At 49.1% G+C, this 23,499-nt stretch overlaps 2 protein-coding genes across 2 annotated transcripts; one reads left to right on the forward strand and one right to left on the reverse strand.

Moving 5' to 3' along the window:
* The first annotated feature begins 2,783 nt into the window (after window positions 1-2,783).
* On the forward strand, window positions 2,784-6,424 carry ANGPTL6 (angiopoietin like 6). Its single transcript, XM_036240305.1, has 5 exons — window positions 2,784-3,579; window positions 4,240-4,414; window positions 4,956-5,143; window positions 5,223-5,493; window positions 5,978-6,424. Exons 1-5 carry the CDS (start codon window positions 3,016-3,018, stop codon window positions 6,166-6,168), a joined length of 1,389 nt encoding a protein of 462 aa, XP_036096198.1. The 5' UTR covers window positions 2,784-3,015; the 3' UTR covers window positions 6,169-6,424.
* SHFL (shiftless antiviral inhibitor of ribosomal frameshifting) lies at window positions 6,088-10,940 on the reverse strand. The gene is made up of 8 exons (XM_036240306.1): window positions 10,835-10,940; window positions 10,258-10,381; window positions 10,014-10,063; window positions 8,327-8,365; window positions 8,025-8,174; window positions 7,478-7,581; window positions 7,203-7,357; window positions 6,088-6,683 (listed from the first exon to the last, which is right to left on the reverse strand). The coding sequence occupies exons 1-8, from the start codon at window positions 10,853-10,855 to the stop codon at window positions 6,460-6,462; spliced, it is 867 nt and encodes a 288-aa protein (XP_036096199.1). The 5' UTR covers window positions 10,856-10,940; the 3' UTR covers window positions 6,088-6,459.
* Between the last annotated feature and the right edge of the window lie 12,559 nt (window positions 10,941-23,499).

The raw sequence follows: 23,499 nt of genomic DNA on the forward strand, positions 1-23,499 counted from the left end.
TGTTATGTGCACTTGGGTATGTGTGACTGTAGCAATATACATGTGCAAGTTTTGGAGCCAAGCTACCTGGGCCCAATCCCACTGTGGAGCCTTTTGGTCTGTGGGACCAGGAGCAAGTCACTGACCCTCTCTGAGGCTCAGTTTTTCCTGCTGTAAAGTGAAGCTGCACAGAGAAGCCGGCTTAAGTTGCAAGGATTAAATGAAATAAAAGGTATAAAGAATTTAGCCTGGTCAGTGTAGCTCAGTGCATTGAGAGTTGTCCCATAGGCTGAGAGGTCCAGGTTTGATTCTTGGTCAGGGCACATGCCCAGGTTTGGGGCTTGGTCCCCAGCAGGGGCGTGCAGGAGGCAGCTGATGGATGTTGATGTCTCATTGATGTTTCTAGCTCTCTCCATCTTCCTTCCTCTCTCTCTAAAAAAAAAAAAAAATCAATAAAAACATATTTTTAAAAAAAGGTATAAAGAGTTTAGAGTCATGCCTGACACACAGCAGGTGACACTGTAGATATTGGCTATTGCCCTTTTCTGTGCATGTGTCTGTGTCTGAGGCTGGATCTCCCTGGCTTCCTCCCCGGGCCTGCAGCCTCCCACGCTCTGTGCTCTGCTGTGGGGGGAATGTCCAGGGCACTGACCTGTGTTATCAGGCTCTGGTGTCCTGGGCAGGGGTTCTGGCAATTTGGCCTCAGTTCTCACGCGGAAAATGCTAAATATTTACAATTGGAGCTCCTGGGCTCACCATCACAGCTCTAGTCCCAGGCTCTGGGTGTGGGTGGGGGGGTGGAGTAGGGGGTTACCAAGTCTCCTCCCTCCTCTCTCCCACGGGTCTCTTCCCTTCCCCAGCTCAGAGTCTCCTGCTGGACCCTTGGCTCCTCCTCTGACTTCTGTGCCTGCTACGGGCCTCCTCGCTGAATTTAGGATCTTGGTGGCGAGAGGTGAGAGGGCAGGAGGGTGGGAGGGCAGTTGGAGGCTAATTCTGTCTGTTGGAAGACCTGGGCCTTTGCTTGCTGGGGGGCTTCCCAGGCCTCCTCCTCACTTCAGGCTGAGATCCTGATAGGCAGTGGTTGTTACATACTCTAGCTCCAGGGAATATGGTCCATTTCTGTAGTGAGGGGCCTAGTGTCTTTGAGGGAGGGGGCTAAGAGAGAACTCTTCTCTGCCCTTGGCAGCTCCTGTTTGATATGTGAGTTCAGTCGTGAATGTGCCTTTTTCCAGCTCAGAACCCCTCCTGGTTACCACTTGAGTTAGAGTAAAACCCAAGTTCTCCTTGAGGCTTTCAGGGTCCTGCACATGTTGTCCCCTCACCTCTCTACCTCTTTCCACTCTCCCCGTTGCTCACTGTTCCAGCCTCACAGGCCTCCTTGCTGTTCTTTGGGTACATCAAACCAGCTCCCTCTTCAGGGCTTTTGTACTTGTTTCCTTTGCTTAAATGCCCTTTGCTTTCTCTCTCTTCCTTCAAGTCTTCACTTAAGTGTCATCTTCTCTTGAAATAGAGGCCTGAACCCTCTATTTATTTTGAATTTTTTTCCCTTTATTGATTTTAGAGAGAAAGGAAGGGAGAGGGAGAGAGATAGAAACATTGATGAGAGAGGACATCAATTGGCTGCCTCAGGCATGCCCCCCACTGGGGATTTGGCTCACAACATGGGCATGTGCCCTGACCTGGAATCCAACTGGCGACCTCTTGGTGCATGGGTCGATGCTCAACCACTGAGTCACACCAGCCGGGCCTGACCCCTCTATTTAAAATGTGTCCCCAGCCCAGGACTCCCACCCCCTTCCTGCTTGAGGTTTCTCCTAAGCACTTACCACCCTCTGACCCTATCCACCATCCATTTTCCCAACCAGATGTCAACTGCATGAGGGCAGCAGTTTTGTCTCTCTTGGTCATGCCTGTGACGCCATTGCCTGGAACAGCTCCTGGCACACAATAGGCACTCAACGAGTGTTTGTTGAGTATGTGAATGAGGCAATGTATGTGTGCCTGCGTTGCTACCAGGACTTGTGGGTTAGGTCATGATAGAACTTGGTACAGATAGGGGTGATGTGTGGACATGTGAGGTGTGTTCTGAGTATTGGCAAGCCATCTGAGAGGCTGTGAACCCAGGAATGGAGGCAATGGGGGCCCTTGTGTGGACCCTATAGGGTCGGGAGTTGGTGGTCACAAGTACACACCCTTGAATGAGGACACTTGTAGGAGGTCACCTGTGTAAGTCACATCTGGGGGCACAGCAGGCCTGGGGCATGTGGGTATTTGGTGTGTGTGTGTGTGTGGCACCAGGCACTGTTTTGATCTGAGGACATGGGAGATGGGGTGTCCACTACTAGACTGATTTAGAGAGACTTGCCCCTCACCCCACCTCACCAGCTCCCACCCATGCTTCTCCTGCTTCTGTTCTAGCCTCCGGAGGTTCCTTTAATACATCAGGCATGAACTAGCTTCAGGACCTTTGCACATGCTCTATCCCCTGCCAGGGCTGCTCTTCTCCCCCATATATCCCTATGATTTCCTCCTTCAGGACTTTGTTCAAATGTCACCTCTTCCAGGAGGTCTTCCCTTCTCTCAAATTGCTCCTGCTTAGATCGATACGTCTCTCCCATTTTTAACTATGTTTATCCCTTAGTGCCATCTAAAACACTTTATTAATCTCATACTTTATTTTGTTCCTTGCCCACTAGGGCAGGGATTTTGTGTTGTTTCCATCTGTATTCCTAGTGCCTTGAACTGAAGCCGGCACACAGCAGGCACTCAATGAATGCTTGTTGAATGAATGCTGTCCCGCAGGATGCCTGGAACTCAATGGAAAGGCCTGGGTGGGATCCCACTTTGAGTAGTTTCCAGCCTTGGTGGTGGTGGTGAGGTGAGGGAATACAGGTGGGCGTGTGTGGACCAAGAGCCATGCAGGTGTAAACATCCGCATTGGGAACAATTGGCTTTGGCTGGCCTGAGAGTCAGGGGTTGAGTCTAGGTTCTCGGGCCCCTTCTCCTTCCCGTTCGTCCTCTGCCTGCAGGTCCGCCATGTGGGCACCCGGGCTGAGCATGCTGCAGCTGCTGCTTCTGCTGGGCGCATCCTGGGCACGGGCGGGAGCCCCGCGCTGCACCTACACCTTCGTGCTACCTCAGCAGAAGTTCACGGGCGCCGTGTGTTGGAACGGGCTGGTGGCCGCGCGCCCGGCGCCGGGGGCCGTGAACGCCAGCGAGGTGGCGGCGCTGCGCGTGCGTGTGGGCCGTCACGAGGAGCTGTTGAGAGAACTTCAGCGTCTGGCGGCGGCTGACGGCGACGTGGCGGGCGAGGTGCGCGCGCTGCGCAAGGAGAGCCGCGGTCTGAGCACGCGCCTAGGCCAGCTGCGCACGCAGCTGCAGCACGAGGCGGGCCCCGGCCCGAGGTCGGAACCCGATGCCGCGCTGGCACTGCTGGGGGAGCGTGTGCTCAACGCGTCGGCCGAGGCGCAGCGCGCAGCCATCCGCTTTCACCAGCTAGACGTCAAGTTCCGCGAGCTGGCCCAGCTGGTCAGCCAGCAGAGTAGCCTTATTGCCCGCCTGGAGCGCCTGTGTCCGGGGGGCGCGGGCGGGCAGCAGCAGGTAACCCATGCGGTACTCCCGGAATCGCAGCCACTTCCTGTGCGCCTTGTCTGTAAGATGGGCCTTCTGCAAACCCAGTGTCTTATCTGGAGTTCCAAAACCCAGATTCCTACTTCTCCTATAATTCATCTGAGTCAAAACGCAACTGGCGTCTTTACTTATCCATTGTATATGAATATTCTTAGAATCCTGTAATCAAGCATATTACGTGGATAAAGACCAAAGACCCATGTTATTGAGGTGTTATGTAATATACAGCATACACCCTATATTATTGTTTCTAACTCCTGCCATATTATTCTGAATTCTGGAATGTGTCTGGCCCTGGGTTTTGAATAACATATTGCTCTGGGACAGTTCCTACCTTACAGGGTTGTTGAGAGCATTCAGTAAGTAAATACTCATTGTTATAGGCACTCATATTATTTTTACTTTAAAGAAAAGAATTTAGGGGCATGGATTGGTTAAGTTGTGCACCTCAGACTGAGCAGGGATTTATGCTCAGCTCTGTCTACTCTTGACAGCTAGAGTTAGGCATTTGGGGAGGATCAATCCATGCCCTTGCCTGACTCCTATCCATCTGGATGCTGAGAGTTAGGAGCCCAGGGTGGCTTGAGCTGAGGGTTAATGCAATCACTTCTGATTCTTTTGGTCACCCAGGTCCTGCCACCACCCCTGGTGCCTGTGGTTCCGGTCAGTCTGGTGGGTGGCACCAATGATACCAGCAAATTAGAGCCAGCCTCAGAGTCCCAGAGAGACCAGACCCCGAGACAGCAGGGGCCCTTGGCCTTTCCCATGCCTGCAGGGCACCCTGCTGTCCCCACCAAGCCAGCGGGTAAGATGAGGGCAGGGCTGTTGGGGGTGTGAGGAGCCAGGGAACTTCTAGTGCAGCATGAGTAGAAAGAAATAGGAGTCAGGATTTTAATGGCATATTCCTCTCATGGTGAGAGGATTGGAGGAAATACTTTTAATATGGTGACTGAACAAGGGGCTATAGCTCTTACTCTGATAAAGGCCAAAATTCTTATTATGGTATGAAAATAGGAGGAAGCACTTCTATTTTGATGAGGGTTCAGGGAACTTAATATCGCTACTTTGGTGAGAATTCAAGCTGGTTCAGAGTGCCATGTTTAGGATTTTTATTCTGGTGAGGAGACCATAGAACCAGGATTTAAGAACTTTAGGATCTACATTTGTTATAGTGAGAGAAGAGTGACTCAGTCTTATTCAGGTAAGGAAATTGGTACTGGGGCACATATTTTGATGAGAGAATGGGAGAGGGAACACTGCTTCTGGTGAGGGGACCAGTGTGATTTAGGACTTACTCCAATAAGGAGTTGGTTCAGGCTGTACTTACTCCATATCTCTGCCCACAGGCCCATGGCAAGATTGTGCAGAGGCGCACCAGGCAGGCCATGGGCAGAATGGAGTGTATGAGCTGCGACTGGGCCGGCATGTGCTATCAGCATGGTGCGAGCAACAGCTGGAGGGTGGAGGCTGGACTGTGATCCAGAGGCGGCAAGACGGCTCAGTCAACTTTTTCACTACCTGGCAACACTACAAGGTGGGCATCGGTAGGTAGGAGCAGGGTTGGGCGGGGGAGGGGACTTATTCCTAACTTCCTGACTTTCCTGCCCTGCTAGGCGGGCTTTGGGCAGCCTGATGGAGAATACTGGCTGGGTCTTGAACCTGTGCATCAGCTGACCAGCCGTGGGGACCATGAGCTGCTGGTGCTCCTGGAGGATTGGGGGGGCCGTGGTGCACGTGCCCACTATGATGGTTTCTCCCTGGAGCCTGAGAGTGATCACTACCGCTTACGGCTCGGCCAGTACTATGGAGATGCTGGAGACTCTCTGTCCTGGCACAATGACAAGCCTTTCAGCACTGTGGATAGGGACCGAGACTCCTATTCTGGTAAGGGGTAGGGGAGGTGGTACTTCTAGTGAAAGAAGGGAAGGGGGTGGGTGAGATTCCTCTCTGGTAAAGATCAGTGTATGCAAGAGAACAGAGGACAGGACTTTTTTTTTTTTTTCCTGATGAGGGTCTGGGGAGCTCAGATTCATTCTCTGATGAGGTAATAATAAGAGTCAGGACTCCTGTTCTGGTGAAAGATGGGGCATGCATGTGGTGAGTATGGGGGTAGTGTGTGAGAGCTGGGACTCTTATTCTAGAAAGAAAGTGGAGTGTGTCCCCCCCCCCCAAAGGAATGAGAGGTAGAAATCCTAGTTTGAAGAAAGTGTGACTTGTACTTTGGTAAGAGAATAGGGAAGGAATTAAGGACATTACTCTGAAAAAGTGGGAGGCCAGGAGACACCTGGCTGAAGTCTTGCACTAGTGAGGAACTGGTAGAGGCTTTTATTCTGGTCAGAGGACATGAACTCTCTCTCTCTCCCCTCAGGTAATTGTGCCCTGTACCATCGGGGAGGCTGGTGGTACCATGCCTGTGCCCACTCCAACCTCAATGGTGTGTGGCACCACGGTGGCCACTACCGCAACCGCTACCAGGATGGAGTCTACTGGGCGGAGTTTCGTGGTGGGGCTTACTCTCTCAAGAAGGCTGCCATGCTGATCCGGCCCCTGAGGCTGTGACCATCTGTCCATCTGTTCCCCAGGTCCCAGGGGATGTTGTCAGCAGGAGCCCAAGTTGTCCTGGCCTGGCCGCGCCTCCTTTGTGGTTCAGTGTTAGCCATGGTCCCACAGACCTTCCCACTGTGGATCTGCTCCCCAGGATCTTGAAAACAGGACCCAGGAATCCCCCTGCCAACATCTCCAACCCAGGTGGCTCCCCAAGGGCACTTAGATCTCAGTTTGAGCTCATATTTTATAACAACACAAAATATCCACAGACTGTGTCTGGTTTGCATCTGCACCTGGCAGGGGTCACTCCCCATGCCCGCCTTCCTCCTCCTCCTCCTCTTCCTCTTCTTCCTGCAGGTCCTCCAGGATGAGGTTGTCCAGGTGTTCTAGGAGGCCCGCCTGGCTCAGGCAGGTGGCCACAGTGGAGCCACTACTGATGTGGGGGTTGCTGGGGTGCAGGACTTTGGGCAGGTGGTTCTGCTTCCGGCTCTTGGGATGTGCACAGGATGTCCCAGGCACGTGGGGCTCTGGGAAGGGAGGGGTTCTGAGGTCCTGGGGCTTGAGGTCACATGAAACTCTGGGGACAAGGGGGCTGACGCCAAGGGAGCTCTGGAGAGGGGAGGAGTTGAGGCTACAGACTCAGAGCTACAGGAAATTCAGAGGTGAAAGTCATAGGTGTCAAAGCCACAGGAGACCCAGGGACATGGGCATCACCTGAGACTGCAGGAGACAAAACAGGAACCAAGAATACACAGACCACAGGGGCAGAGGCTACAGGACATTGGGTGTGGGCCACTGGAAGAAAATTACAGAGCCTCATTGGTAAGACCACAGAAGGTGGCTGATGCCATGGGAGGTAGTGTTGGAAGCCACAGAGACTTGAGGGGCCACAGAAGACATGGAAGAAGGCGCTGATACCATGGGAAGTGGCCACAAGGATTGAAACCTTGGTCGTTAAGGCCCCGGAAACTGATGTCTTAAGAGTCAAGGCCAAGTAGACTGCCCAGAGTTGGGGGGAGGCTACAGAAGACATGCCAGGCCCTTACCTCGCCGGTTGTAGCAGTCAGCAGCTGAACAGGAGTGGGTGTGGGTGCTGCGGTGATCTGTGTCCCGGTCCCAGCGCGGAGGGAGGATCCGTGTAGGATGCACGGGAAAGCCACACCCATAGCAAGGGGATGGGGACTCCATCTGTGCCCAGCCCCTGTGGGTGGTCAGGGCCATGAGGATCCAAGGGTCAGGGTGAGGCTGGACTGGGGTGGGCCATGGCGGAGGTGGGGTGGAGGGATGGGCCAAGGGATGGGGTGGGGGTCAGCACCCTCACCGGAAGTTGTGCCGGCACCTTGGGCAGTGGAACTCAGCCACGCCCCACATCTTGTCACAGGGTACTGGTTCATAGCGCTTTCGGCATTTCCTGCACCTGGACACCTGTGGGTGTGGAGAAGGGAGTAGGCTCGCTCTCAGTGGGTGCTCTGGTAGGTTGATATTGGTCACAGTGGGAATATTTACACCATGGAAATTGGTAAACACTACAAATCTGGGGTTCCTCCTAGGCCTATGCTTCAAGAGCTGGTTCTTAACATTTACCAGAAGCATGTCACTGGTCAGGTGGTTCAGAAGCCAGATTTGGTGGTGTGGTTTCAGGTCTAATTTCTGTGGTACTTTCAAACTGTGGAGTCAGAGGTCAAGCTCTGGGGTAAGGGTTGAGTTCAAGTAGAAAGTCAGAAGTTCAGTTCAGGGTTGGGAGTTGGCATCTGAGACAGAGGTTGAGCTCTCAGAGGCTGATGGTCTTAAGTCAGAGCTTCAGACACTGAAGAAGTGGAAGCGAAGTTTGGACAGAGTCAGGGAGAATCAAGGTCAAGGGTTATCACCTCCTTCCGCTGAGGCACTCGTCGCCACCAGACATGGTCACAAGAGGAGCAGGCAAACTGCCGGTCCACGGCAGGGATAAGGTCTTCCTGGGCACGTTGGAACATGCGTAGGTTGGCTTTGGTCAGTGGCAGGAGGGAGGTTGCCACTGCCTGCGGAGTAAGGGGATGAGCACTAAGAGGGTGGTCTCCCCTCCTCCACTGCCATAAACAACAGATGGGCCCCCCTCATGCCCCTATGATGTACCTCTCTCTCCCATGAATCTCCCTGCTCCACCTCCCCCATTCCCATATACTGAACTCACCTGGATGTCTTGGTCCTGTTTCATGTCTTCTGGCGGGTCCTGGGTGGAGATACCAGGGGCAGAGGCTGGGGAATTCAGCTCAGGCCTCTTTCAAGCTTATTTCTTGGGGGTGGATCCTGGCCCCATATAAGAGTAAAGTGTCCCTAACTTACAAGGAGCTGATTGAGCAGTGCTCACTTACTGAGAGCCAGGTGCATGACACCAGTTATTCTCACAGCAGTTCTGAGAGGTGAGCATACTTGTTATCCCCATTGTTCAAATGTGGAAACTGACAACCAGAACTGGGAGAGACCTTGCCTGAGATAACTCTGAGCAAGTGTGGTGAAGCAGGTCTGGACCCTATGCTCCCATCCTGTTTGAAAATGCCACACACTTGTTGGCATTGGTACAGGTCAACTCTTTGAGGCCATGCTGCTTTAGGCTAAGTGTTCCAGCTCTAGGTTCAGACAAAAGCAGGTTTGACCCCCTGGCTCCATTACTTCCAGCTGTGGGACCATGGCCAAGCTATCCCCCTGGGTCCCTAATGAGGGGCAATTCATAGCTCAGACTCTGACTGTGGGTAGCTGGGTTTCAAATCCCAGCTGCTACCTGCATGCTGGGTAGTCCTGGCCTGTGACTTCATCACTCTGTGTCTCCATTTCCTTATCCGTAAAATGGGGTGATAAATAATAGGACCTGTCTCATGGGGCCACTGTGGCAATGAGTCAACATGTAAAATTCCTGGAGTCCTGCTGCAAGGGAAGTGCTCAATGCTACTCTTTGCTATTATTATTATTTAAATGTTTATATTGATTTTTAGAGAGAGAAACAGATCAGCTGCCTCCTGTATGCACCCCAGTTGGGGACGGAACCTGCAACCTGGGCATCTGCCCTGACCAGGAACTGAACTGGTGACCTTTTGGTGCACAGGGCAATGCTCAACCAACTGAGCCACACTGGCCAGGGCTCCTGCTATTATTTTTTGTCATACTCTTTATAGGTATAAATGTGAAAAGTATACTACATATTTTATTGGACAGAGTCAGGGAGAGTTGAGGACAGGGGTTGGGTTATTACCTCCTTCCACTGAGGCACTTGGTGCCATCAGACATATTTTACTATACTCTTTAACAACTCTATTCTGGGCCTTTCAAGTAGGCAAAATCCACAGTGCACCAGCTACCAAAGCAATCCAAAGGGCAAAGTGCCATGATGTTCCTATGCCTCAGAGCCTTTCATACATTCATTTATTCAACACGAGCTCCCCTTTCCCTCTTTCTTCCCCCATTTCCTTCTCATCCCAGCCTGTTTGTGTTCCTTTGCTCAGCTGTTCCCTCTTCCAGGAAGACTGTTTCTGACCCCTCCATTTCCAGGGATCATTGTTCTCCAGCTTTGAAGAGTTGGCAACACATCCTCCAGGAAGCTTTGCCTGACCTCTAGGGCTCCTCTATGATGACGTTAATCCTGGCTTGTGTCATTGCCTAGTTTCACGTCTCTCTCTTTCATTTAATACCATCAGCATGTAATGAACACCTACTGTTTGCAGGCTCCCTAGCTGACACACAACTGAAAAGTGAATAAGTAAATGTGGTTGGACCATGAGTTGCGAACTGGCGGTGCACTGAGGGGGCTCACCATGGATTGTCCGGGTTCCCTCTGTTCTCCCTTCCCAGCTACCCTGTCCTTTGAGGAGAGGGAGGCAGTTTACCTGGTCATCCAGGTCGTTACTCAGTTCCTGTCCGTCTTTCTGCTTTACCCCTGGTGGGGAGAGTAAGCGTAAGTGAAGGGCCCTTGAAGGATCTTATGGGAGTTTCAGGTCCCCAGAGCCCCAATACAAACCCTCCCCAAGGGAGAATCTCAATGCCTCTTCCTACCTTCCTCACAGACCATGCTCCCCCCTCCCATGGGGAACCCCCACCAGGCCCGGGACCCCAGCCTGCCCGCCCACTCACCGTACACGATGGAACGGCCCACTCCTGAGTGGTCGCTACCAAATTTCCTCATCAGAGTCCCCGCCTTCTTGGAGGAGACCTTCCCATGAAACTTCTCCCGGAGGCGCCTGACACTCTTCTCCAGCTGGGGTGGGGACAGGAGGGCTCCGATGGGGGAAGGAGAAGAGCGATTGCCCTTCTCCCATTTCTAGGCATCCTTCTCCCTGAACTTGACCCATAGTTTTGGCCTCGGCACCTCCCACCTCCATCCCTCTATGACATTTCCTGGAAAAAGCCAAAGTCCCCATCGGGCACTGGGGGAGGGTGCGGGCTGGGGCAAACGTTCCAGGCTCAGGAGGAGGCTGGCCAGGTAACCCCTGGCCTTTGACCCTTGACACTGCAGCCCCTGCTTTTCCTCAAGCAGGCCTCATTTCGCTCTGGGGTAGGTGGCAGTCACTCTCCTTCCTGAGGTGGCGGGGGTAAAGGTCTGGGCTTCGGATGGAGTCCCCAGGAACTGCGAAACCCCTTCCGAAGCCCCGGCCCCAGCCCCTCCTTGGCATCTTTTGCGGGCCCCGGCCCAGCCGTAGTCATCTCCTACCTCCACACCTTCCTGAGACATGGTGGCAACCGCGCAGGTACTCGCGAGGGTCCGCACTGCGCTCTCGGCGCCCCCCGTACTTGGGCGCGCCCGGCGGTCCAGCAGCGCCAGGGCAGGGGGAGGGGCTCCAGGCAGGCTCCGCCCTTCCTTCTCGGCCCCCTTTCACTTTCGTTGGGTGCTGGGGGCGATGCACTGGCCCCGCCCTGGCTCCGCCTCTGCTCTTGCGCCCCAAACCCAGGAGGGCTCTTGGGGTCTGTACCCTGCGGCGGAGCGCGCAGACCTCAGGTGGGGGAGGCAGCGCGGCCACTGCAGTCGGTCACATGTCCCCACGCTGCGCGGGGTCCGCGTCTTCACGTCCCTCGTGGGGGCGGGGCCGTATGGGAAGGCCGCTGCTGGTCTCAGCGCCCCCCCCACCCCCTGCCCCTTCAAGCTCGTTCTCCTCTAGTTCCTCACCTTCTCCCTCCCCCAGGAATCAGGCGCTAATTAGGACCTGGGCCCCTACCTCTTCTGAGGCTCTTACCTAGCCAAGTCCCCTCTCTGAACCTTAGTGTACTCCTCTGTAAAATGGGGATGATAATAGTGGCTACATCGTGTGTGTGTGTGTGTGTGTGTGTGTGTGTGTGTGTGTATTTGCCAAAATTCCAGACACCGGGTAGAATTCTTAGTAGCGCCTGGTGTGCAAACTAGTAGGTGAACTAGTCACTGGGCCACCTTTGCTGTCGGTCCGAAAGGACAGGCATTGGGGGTATGGGGAGATGCTTGTAAAAATACAGGTTTCTGGTCCCAGCAGTCCGGCAGAATCCGGCTGTCAAAGGTTCAGGGAATTTGCATTGTAAATCTCAAGGTTGAGAACCCCTGGGTCTAAGACGGTTCTACTCAGCACAGGTGGCTGGAGGGGCCCTTAGCAGGGGCTCTGGCCCAACTTGTAGGCAGCAGGGGTGGCTTCTTGGAGGAGGAAACGGCTTGAAGTTTGAGGTTTTAGTTAGGGGAAGAATAGAGTGGGGAGAAGGAAGCAGCTGGTGCAAAGACACCAGAATCAAGAGAGAGCCTGGTGCTTTAGACCAGGGCTTCTTAACAGCCTCACTACTGACATTTTGGGCTGGAGAGTTCTTTGTGCTGGGGCCTGTCCTGTGCAATGCAGGATGTTGAACACCATCTCTGGTCTTCATCCTCTAGATGCCAGTGACACCCCTCCCTCAGTGGTTAACAAGTGAAAATGTCTCCAGAGGATGCCAGATGTCCTCTGGGGGTGGCGGTGGAGGGGTGAGGGAATTGCACTAGGATAAATGATTCTAATCTCTTTTTTCAGTTGTGCACCCCATCAGTAAAAATGTTGAAGCTTCACCCCTAGATAGATATTTATTTATAAATAATATATTAATACGGTTATGCCAATAGATTCTGTAGATAATTTTATACTATATTTTTTACATAAAGATATTCTTTAGCAAACAAAAAGTGAGATTAAAAAATAGGTATTCTTGCCCGGCTAGTGTGGCTCAGTGGTTGAGCATCGACCCATGCACCAAGAGGTCTCGAGTTCGATTCCTGGTCAGGGCACATGCCCAGGTTGTGGGCCAAATCCCCAGTGGGGGGCATGCAGGAGGTGGCCAGTAGATGCTCTCTCTCATCGATGTTTCTATCTCTCCTCCCTTCCTCTCTCTCTCTAAAATCAATAAAGAAAAAAAAAGTTATTCTAATGTTTTTTACTTGACCCCCAAAGCTTTGTTTGTAGGTGTGGAGACTACTCTATTGGTGAATGTAAACATTTCATGGTTCTTTGTGGCTGAATGGTGGGATTTCAGGCAGGGTTGGGGGCCTGTAGGCTGTACGAAGGATCTGGGATTTTGTCTGGAGGGAACTGGGGAGACATGAAGGGGCTTTCCTATTATAGTTGCCAATTACTATAATTACTATGTCACATCCCCTGACTAGGGTGGGCACCGAGTGGGCAGGAAACAGGTGGGAGATTGATCCAACTATGACAAGAATCAGGACTGCTAGATTCTCATAATAATGGCGTCTATATTGAGTGTTTATTCTGTGCCAGGCACTGTTCCAGGTACTGCAGCCAGAGCATGGAACAAAAGAAACTTGGCATTCTAGTGGGAGAGACAGACAAGAAACAAATATATAATAAGATAGGAATTAAGTACTAGAGTGAAACAGGAACTGAGAAGGGGGGCGCAGGGAAGGCGGTGGGAAGTAACATCTGAGGGAAGACCTAAAGGAAGTGGAGGAAGAGAGTTCCAAACAGAGCCAACAGCAAGTGCAAAGGTCCTGAGGTGGAAGCATGGGACTTTGATTAGCAGTTGTAGTAGTTCTCTATTGCTGCATAACAAATTATCCCCAAACTTATTATTTCATACAGTTTTCGTGGGTCAGGAAACCAGGAGCGGCTTTGCTGAGCTTTTTTGGCTTAGGGTCTCTCACAGGATTGCAATCAAGGTGTTTGTGGGTGCTGAAGTAATCTGAAGGTCTGACTGGGGCTGGAGGATCTGCTTCCCAGGTGGCTCACTCACATGGCTGACAGGTGGATGCTAGTTGTTGGTGGAATGCCTACTTGTGATGTTTGAGTCTACTCCCATCTTGGCAGTGGGTTTCCCCAGAGCAAGTGATCCAACAGAAGGAAAACCAAGTGGAAGATGTATCTTTTTATGACCTAGCATGGGAAGTTAGTTACATTGTATCACTTCTACTACCACCTTCTGAACTTTAGAATTGAGTCACTAGATTCAGCTGATGATCAGGGGCAAGGAAATAAAGACCCTGCAGTCTCTTCCCTCCTACCCGCCATCTGCTGCTGAAGGGATTGACTGCACCAGAAGGCAAGGAGGGCAAAGTAGCCGGTCATGCTGTCAGCCTCTCAGGGCACAGACTTTGGGGGAGAAGGATGAGAGATGATCTGGAAGGACAAACCAACTGTCTAACCAGAGTATTGAATTTTAACACTGTACATAAACAGAAAAGCAAACATTCCCAGCAATCACATAGGGGCACTGCCTACCCACTAACAATTCTGTTTGAGATTTGGGGCCATCTTGGCCTGGCCTGACGTGGCTTGTTGTGCAGTGGTGTGAGCATGACTGCATTTTGTCCTTTGTTTTATCTTATTTTATTTTTTCATTTATATTCAGATAGAGCTGGAAGGAGAGAGGGAGGAAGAGAGAGAGAAACATCGATGTGAGAGAGACACATCGACTGGCTGCCACCCACACAACTCCATGAGGCTGGGGACAAACTGCAACCAAGGTACGTGCCCTTAGCGGGAACCGAACCTGGGACTCTCTGGTCCGTGGGCTGACGCTCTAACTGCTGAGCCAAACTGGCCAGGGCTGTCCTTTGTTTTTATAAAACAGTGTGGAAAGGGAGAAAATGGACATGCTGATAACAGTGATAAAAAGTGTAGCCTAGCCCTGGACAGTTTGGCTCAGCAGTTAGAGTGTCGGCCCACCGACCAGAGAATCCCAGGTTTGGTTCCCACTAAGGGCATGTACTTTGGTTGCAGTTTGTCCCCAGCCCTGGTTGGGGTTGTGTGGATGGCAGCCACTCGATGTGTCTTTCTCACATAGAAGTTTCTCTCTCTTCCTTCCTCTCTTTCTCCTGCTCTATTGAAGATAAATGCAAAAAATGTCCTTGGGTGAGGATAAAAAAAAAAGTGTAGCCTCTGACACTTTAGTATAATTGAGTCAAAGATAGAGCTCATTTGATCCATCCATTTCATTAATTTGACAGACATGTATCAGGAGCTTCTGAGGAGGAGGGCTGGTGCTGGGCACCATTTCTGCCCTTCCCGAGTCATGGTCTTAATGGGAGAGAGAAACATGAAGCAGATAATATTGTAATTATTTAATTATATTTATGGTGTATACCTCCCTCCCCAAATGGAGAGATCTATGAGGAAGGATAACATTAGGAACATGACCTGGGTAGGGTGGTCAGGGAGGGCTTCAGATCATATATATCTCATTTGATCCTCATCGCAATCTTATATAGCTGGTAGTATTATTATAAATGGAAAAACAAGTTTTTCTCCCCCCCCCCCCCCCGCCAATTGCAAGAATCTGCTCAAGGGGTGAATAAGAGTTACCTAGGTGAAGAGGTTCAGAGCAGAGGGAGCAGCATGTGCAATGGTCCCGAGGTGGGAAGGGGCTTGGTCCATTACAGGAAGTTAAAGGTCAGTGTGGCTGGGGCTTAGTGAAGAGAGAGGGGAGAGGGGAGAGGGGAGAGGGGAGAGGGGAGAGGTGAAGCTTGTGCCAAAAGCAGCAAATCTTGACCTTCAGCTGGACCCTTAGAGATTTAAGCTGGTGACCATATGTTTAATCGTGGAGGAAATGGACACAACTGGAGCATGTGTGCGCTTTTCGCAATCTAGTCAATTTTCCCCTCAGTTTAACCAAATGAAGAAATTTGGGAATGCCCAGAGTTGGAGGTGTGGGGAAATGGAAAATCTCCAAACTGTTGGAGAGGGTGTCCCTTGGTAGAACCTTTGGCAAGGGCAACTTGGCAAAGCCTACTAAAGCATTAAGCATGCTGAATTAACTATTTCTTTCATATTCTGTATTCTGATGCTTTCACATCTGGGGCCTTGCCAACCCTTGGGGCACTGCCCCTCCCTGGGTGCCATAAAACATCTGTGGGCCTTTCTTTTTTTTTTTTATTTTATTTTTTAATTTTTATCCTCACCCGAGGACATTTTTCCATTTTTTGTTCAGATAGAGTAGGAGGGAGAGAGAGGAAGAGAGAGAGAGAGAAACATCGATGTGAAGGGACACATCGAGTGGCTGCCACCCACACGACCAACCAGGGCCGGGGACAAACTGCAACCGAGGTACATGCCCTTAGCGGGAACCGAACCCGGGTCTCTCTGTACCGCAGGCGGACGCTCTAACCGCTGAGCCAAACCGGCCAGGGCTCTGTGGGCCTTTCTGCATGTGGATCTCCACACCACTTTTTCTTTCCACAATGCATATTTCTCTAACAATTGAATTTTTGGCAACAAACTACCATCACTTTTGTAATTAGAACCAAAATATACACACTACGATGAATCCGATTATTTTTTAAATAGCATCTATGAAACCCTATATATATATATATATATATTTTTTTTTTTTTAATTTGAAGAGAGAGAGAGAGAGAGAGAGAGAGAGAGAGAGAGAGAGAGAGAAACATTGATGGGTTGCTTCCCCTGTGCACCCTGAGGAATCAAACTTGCAACCTTTTGGTGAATGGAACAACGCTCCAACCGAGCCATACCAGCGAGGGCATGGAAATATATCTTTGACAGTGACACTTAACTGGTAAGAAATAGTTTGGGATTTCACAATTCGCGTAGTCCTCAGTAAATAGAATGTCCTCTACAACACAGAAATCTGTTATTCGAGTTTTGTGAGTCAGCTTCAAACACATTTCCAGGGTTGCATTATGTGCAGAAAGTGGGTAGCTTGTCTGGAGCTCTGCTCAAATGTATTTGGTGAGTGGAGAAATCACAGTGGCAAAAATACCCTGAATGTATCCAGGGCTTGCTGGATGCCAGGCTCTCAGTGGGGTGTCCCCTAGGCTTGAGCCTATCAAATCATTCCTAAGCCTTCTTTCTTAGGTGCTGCTGTCTTTTTTTCAGATGAAGAACTGGAGTTTCAGAGCAATTAAGCAGACTGTGCAGGAAACTCAGCTTGTAAGTGGCATAGCCAGAACTTGAATGCAGGCCAGCTGACTGCAATGTTCCTTCAAGCTGAAATTGAGGACGAGAAATACAGAGATCAAGGGGTGCACTTTGGAATCAGAAAGTCTCAGTTTGAGTCTTGCTAGCTCTTTGAGCAATTTCTTAACCTTTCTGGGCCTCAGGGTTTTTTGTTTGTTTGTTATTGTTAATCCTCATCCGAGGATATTTTTACCATTGATTTTCAGAGAGTGGAAGGAAGGGAGGGAGGGGGAGATAGAAAGAAACATCGATGTGAGAGAGGTATGTTGATTGGTTGCCTGTCTCACAGGCCTGGCCTGGGCCAGGGTTCAAACCTGCAGCTGCCTGCGCAAGCCGACGCTCTAACCACTTAGCACACCAGCCAGGGCCTGGACCTCAGTTTTGCCATCTGAAATGGAACAGAGTTGTTGTGGGGGTTCCATGAATGGATATAGATAAACCATTTAGACCAGCACTGTCCGACAGGGTAGCCACTGGCATTTGAATTGCTGAAATGTGGCAGGTCCTAATCCAGATATGCTGCCTGTGTCAAATGCACACTGGATTTGGAAGACGAAGGATAACACACCAATGACTTTTGATGTTGATTGTATGTTGAAGTGATAATATTTGGAATATATTGAGCTAAACTAAATTATTATAATGAATTTCACTGGTTTCTTTTTACCTTTTTATTTTTTTATCTTCACCCGAGGACATTTTTTTCGATATTTTGTTCAGATAGAGTGGGAGGGAGAGAGAGAGAGAAATATCGATGTGAAAGGGTCACATCGAGTGGCTGCCACCTGCACGACCAACCAGGCCTGGGGACAAACCGCAACCGAGATATGCACCCCTAGCAGACACCGAACCCGGCTCTCTCTGGACCGCAGGCCGACGCTCCAACCACTGAGCCAAACTGGCCAGGGCTCTTTTTACCTTTTTAAATGTGACAAATAGAAGATTTAAAATGATATGTGCAGCTTGCATTACATTCTTATGGAATTTTGCGGATACCAAGGAAATAATAACCCTCCAAAAAGCATGTAGCAATATTAATGACTACAACACCATGGTTCATGTTGCTTTTTCTTTTTTTATTAATTTTTAATTTTTAAAATTTATTTTTGTTACAGATGTTTCTCCTTTTTCCCCCATTGACACCCTCCTTCACATCCATGCCCCCATCCCCAGCATTGTTGTCTATATCCTTGCTTACGCGTACATACATATACGTTCTGTAGTTTATCTCTTCCCTCCCCCCACCCAGCCCTTGTTCTGAAGTTTGTCAGTCTGTACCCTACTTTTGTGTCTCTGGGTCTATTTTGTTCATCAGTTTGTTTTGTTCATTATATTCCACAAATAAATGAGATTATGTGATATTTGTCTTTCTCTGATTGTCTTATTTTGCTTAGCATAATACTTTCCAGGTTCCTCCATGTTGTCTCAAAGGATAAGAGATCTTTCTTTCTTACAGCTGCATAGTATGTACCACAGCTTTTTTTATCCTTACCCGAGGATATTTTTGATTTTGCATTTATCTTCAGAAAGAGCGGGAGGGAGAAAGGGAGGAAGAGAGAAAGAAACATTGATGTTAGAGAGAAACATCGATTGGTTGCCACCAGCACAACCCCAACTGGGGCTGGGGACGAACTGCAACTGAGGTACGTGCCCTTAGCGAGAATCGAACCCGGGACTCCCTGGTCTGCAGGCTGACGCTCTAACCACTGAGCAAAAACAGGCCAGGCTTGTACCACAGCTTTTTTATCCACTTCTCTATTGATGGACAGTTGGGCTGTTTCCAGATTTTAGCGATTGTAAGTAGTGCTGCTATGAACATAGGGGTACATATATTCTTTCTAATTGGTGTTTCAGACTTTTTAGGGTATATTTCTAGAGTTGGGATCACTGGGTCAAATGACAGTTCAATTTTTAACTTTTTGAGGAAACACCATAGTGTTTTTTACAGTGGCTGCACCAGTCTGTATTCCCACCAGTGTACTAGAGTCCCCTTTTCTCCACAACCTCGCCAGAACTTGTTGTTTGACGCTTTGTTGATGGTGGCCATGCTGACAAGTATGAGATGATTCATGTTGCTTTTTCTAAGGCGTAGCTTGTGGGAAACTGTTCTGTGCTCCAGCCCTGGGCCTGGTGGCCTGGCCTCTGCTCCTGGCAGGAGAAACACTCACAGCTAATCTTCTATCCTGCTTTCCAGAAAGCTTGCAGGGAAGGTGCTGGGAAGGTACATGAGGTGCTGCACCAACCCCTTAGCTCTGAGAGCTGGGATAGCCAGGTGATTTTTATCTCTTTATATTTTAATTTTGAAATTTCAAATTTGTAGATAGCTCCCCTCACCAGAATAAAACAGGACACTTTGCCTCACCCCACATTCCACCCAATTGCAAAAGTCAAGCATGCTTGTTCTAAAAAAATAGTTAAATGTTAAGACTTGTTTGATTTAGAGAGAGGAAGTGTGTATACTGGAAAAGAAAACCTTAAGTTATTGCTTTGCCTGTGACCATTGGGGTGTCTGCAAATGTGGAGGTAAGGGGACCCAGGATATGTAAGAAAGTTGTGGACAGCTCTGGTTCCTGGGAAGGGGAAAAGGTGGGAGGCTTGCAGTGAGGAGCACCGCATTCTCTTTCGTATGTCTCCCTTTGGGGAATATTTTTGCTAGAATTTCTTCATGTATTCTTTTTAAAAAATATATTTTTATGCCCTTCCAGTTTTGCTCAGCGGTTAGAGTGTCAACCTGTGGACCAAAGAGTCGTAGATTTGATTTTGGCCAAGGGCATGTGCCTTGGTTGTGGTTCGTCCCCGGCCCCGATTGGGGTTGTGCGGGTGGCAACCAATCGATGTGTCTCTCACATCAATGTTTCTCTCTCTCTCTCTCTCCCTCCCTCCCTCCAAATTTGTCTGAAGATAAATGTAAAAATATCCTCGGGCGAGGATTATAAAAAATTATAAATTAAGTTTTTAGAGAGAGAGGAAGGAAGAAAGAGATAGAAACATCCATGTGAGAAACATCAATCAGCTGCCTCCTGCATGCCCCCTATTGGGGATCGGGCCCACAACCTGGGCATGTGCCCTGACTGGGAATTAAACTCCAACTTTTCAGTCCATGGGATGATGCTCAATCAACTGAGTCACATTGGCTGGGTTTCATATATTCATTAAAAAGTTTTTACTGACTTTAGAGAGAGAGGAAGGGAAAGGGAGAGAGCAAAACATTGATTGGCAACTTCCTGCATGCCCCCTACTGGGGATTGAGCCCACAACTCCGGCATGTGCCCCTTCTGGGAATCCAACAGGTAACCTTTTGGTGCACAGAATGATGTCCAACCAATTGAGTCACACAGGCCAAGGCTCTTCATGTATTCTTAAATTAATAATAATAATAGAGGGTATCTTCTCATTGCCCTTGCCCCTGGGATAACCTCCATTAGATTGATGTATATTCATCTAGATTTTTTCTTTGAACTACTTATTTTTCTATCTGACGTCATGATCATGCTATTCAAAGAAAAACAATAGCTTTAAAATATGTCCAGATTTCTGAACAAGCCAGTTTGGGATCAAATGATGAACTTTGGCCCTGGCTGGTTTGGTTCAGCAGTTACAGCGTTGGCCTGTGGACCAATAAGTCTCCCATTTGAATCCGGTCAAGGGCATGTGTCTCGGTTGTGGTTCATCCCCAGCCCTGGTTGGGGTTGTGTGGGGGTCAGCCACTCAGTGTGTCCTCTCTCTCCCTCCCTCCCACTCTATTTGAAGATGAATGGAAGAATATCCTTGGGCGAGGATTAAAAACAAAAACAAAAAAGATGAACTTTGTTGCTGGGTGCTCTGCAGACACTATTTCAGTGCCTCTGTTTACTCATTCATAAAATGGGAAGAATAGCAGCCCCCTCATCTCATGGAGTTGCTGGGAGAAGAAAACACATTCGATATTCAAATTAAAATTACAATGAAGTATCACCTCACACCTGTCACAATGGCTGCTATCAATAAATCAACAAACGAATGCTGTTGAGGGTGTGGAGAAAAGGGCACCCTAGTACACTGCTGGTGGGAATGCAGACTGGTACAGCTACTATGGAAAACAGTATGGAGTTTCCTCAAAAAATTAAAAATGGAACTGCTTTTTGACCCAGTGATCCCACTTCTGGGTATATATCCTAAGAATCCCCAAACATCAATCAGAAAGAATACATGCACCCCTATGTTCATAGCAGTGCTATTTACAATAGCCAAGATCTGGGAACAGTCCAAACGCCCATCAGTAGATAAGTAGATAAAAAAGCTCTGGTATATTTACACAATGGAATAGTATGCGGCTATAAAAAAAACAACTCTTACCCTTTTTGACAACATGGATGGACTTGGAGATTATTATGCTAAGCAAAATAAGCCAGTCAGAGAAAAACAAATACCATATGATCTCACCAATATGTGGAATCAAATAAACAAAATAGATTGATGAACAAAGTAGAACCAGAGACCAGGATGCATGATCAGACTGACAAATGTCAGAGGGGAGGGGGTAGGGGACTGGATAAAGGAAGGTGAAAAGATTGGCCAAAGAACATATATAACCCAGGTAGTTTGGCTCAGCGGTTGGAGCGTTGGTCTGTGGTCTGGAGAGCCCCGTGTTCGGTTCCCGCTAAGGGCATGTACCACGGTTGCAGTTTGTCCCCAGCCCTGGTTGGGTCGTGTGGGTGGCAACCACTCGATGTATCCCTTTCACGTTGATGTTTCTCTCTCTTTCTCTCCCTCCCACTCTATCTGAAAAAAATATCAAAAAATGTCCTCAGGTGAGGATAAAAAAAAAAAAAGAACATATATGCATAGCCTATGGGTACAGACAATAGTGTGGTGAGGGCCAAGGGAGGGGCAGGCAGGGGCTGGAGGTGGACAAAGGTAGTGGCAAAATGGGGGACATCTGCAATAAAATCAACAATAAAAAATTTAAATAAAAAAAAGAAAAGACGTTAATGTGTGTGAAGTGCTTAGAATAGAGCCTGCATTTAATAGGTGCTCATTAAATGTTTGTTTTGACTCTTGTTATAAGATGGAGGTTCAGATCAGAGTCCAAGATGCCTCTCTGCCGCTTATGACCCTGAGCCCATAGCTAAACCCATGAAAGCACTTTGCTCATCCATAAAATGGGATCATAGCACTTGTGCCTACTGTAGGATTAAATGAGAGAAAGACACACAGGAGATACCCATTCTGCCTTCAAGGTGTCCAAGAAAAAATCTCGATGCTGCATAAGGACATCCTGGTTGGGGGAGGAGGGAGTGTCTGGGCAGTATTCCAGAAGGAGGTGGTATGTGAGGGGCAATAAGCTATAGCTTTCACCCTGGTTGGTTTGGCTCAGAGGTTAGAGCGTTGGCCCGCGGACCAGAGAGTCCCAGGTTTGGTTCCCGCTAAGGGCACGTACCTTGGTTCCAGTTTGTCCCTGGCTCTGGTTGGGGTCCTGCAGGTGGCAACCAGTTGATGTGTCTCTCTCACATTGATGTTTTTCTCTCTCTTCCTCCCTCTCTCCCTCCTGCTCTATTTGAAGATAAATGCAAAAATATCCTTGGGTGAGGATTAAAAAAAAAAAAAATCTATAGGCCTGAAGTTGGGGTGGGAGAAGGAGGAAAAGCTGAAGTAGAAGTTCTCAAACTTTCAGAGCATTAGGACCTCAAGGGGAGCTTGTTAAAGACAACTTTCCAGTGCCCACCCCACACCTACCAGAGATGCTGCGGTAGCAAGAAACCACTTGCTCCCACATGACACAGGGTCTTATCTATTCAATAAATACTGAGTGCCAGGCATTACTGTTACATACAATTTCCCAGGGCTGAGAGGCCAACAACTCCATCATTACATCAAGAGTTCATTAAGGGAACCTCTATACGAGGAGTGTCTTGGGCAGCAGCAAGATGACATGGATGTCCTTCGTGCCATGTGGCAGGTGCTAAGGGGTTATATAGGACAGAGCAGGATGGAGATGGGTCCTGGGGCATGACCTGCCCCAGATAAGGGGAAACATAAGGAGAAAATGCCTTACATACTTGCCCGGGGCAGGGTCAGGGCCTGTTCCAGGGATTAGTATGGGGCCAAGGAGAGGGGTCAGACAGTATCTGAAGGGATTTATGGGAAGCAGTCTCTGTACTGGACCTAGCCTGAGGGTTAGGCAGTGGTCACGTCATGGAACAGTCTTTCTTCCACTACTACTCTGGTAGTGAGGAAAACAAACAAAAATCCCTTGCCTCAAGGAGCTGACATTCTAATGTAGGAGAGAGTCATGTGAAGACATACTGAGAGGCTGTGAGACAATGGGCGTGGTGGTGGATATGTGGACAGCATACACAGGGAAACTATGGTTATCATTCTTAAGACAGATTTTCTTTTTGAGAAGCAAGATGCATGGCAATGTGACCCAACGCTCAAGATCTGGAGTGAGACAGTCTTGGAGTTAAGTCCTCCCTCTTTATCTATTTACTATGGACTATTTGGTGACCCATGTATCTTTGCCATCTTGAGTGGGGGAGAGAAGCCAGGTCTCTGATGAGAGTGAAGACTGATAGATCTCAGACAACCCAGAGAGACTGGACGGGACCCAGCTGGTGGCAGGCTGTGTTTTCCAAAGATGACCAGTCCATTAATTATCTACCACTGCATAAAAAGTTATTCCAAAATTTAGTAGCTGAAAAAAAAAAAAAAAACCCTCTTGGGCCGTATTTCCTTGTGGTTCCTGTGGGCCAGGAGTCTGTGCACAGCTTAGCAAAGTGCCTCAGCTTTAAGGTTTCTCACAGGGTGGCAATCATGGTGTCGGCCAGGACTGACATGCTGGAATTTAGCTCCATTATTTTATTTTCTTATTTATTCTGTGTATCTCCTTTGCTTTATATTCTTCTCCTTTTTCCTTGCATTCTTTTGGATTATTTGAATATTTTTAGTATTCCATTTTAATTTAGTTTTGAGTTTTTTATCT

Source organism: Molossus molossus, unplaced genomic scaffold, assembly GCF_014108415.1.
Source record: "Molossus molossus isolate mMolMol1 unplaced genomic scaffold, mMolMol1.p scaffold_m16_p_4, whole genome shotgun sequence".
NCBI classification, from domain to species: domain Eukaryota; kingdom Metazoa; phylum Chordata; class Mammalia; order Chiroptera; family Molossidae; genus Molossus; species Molossus molossus.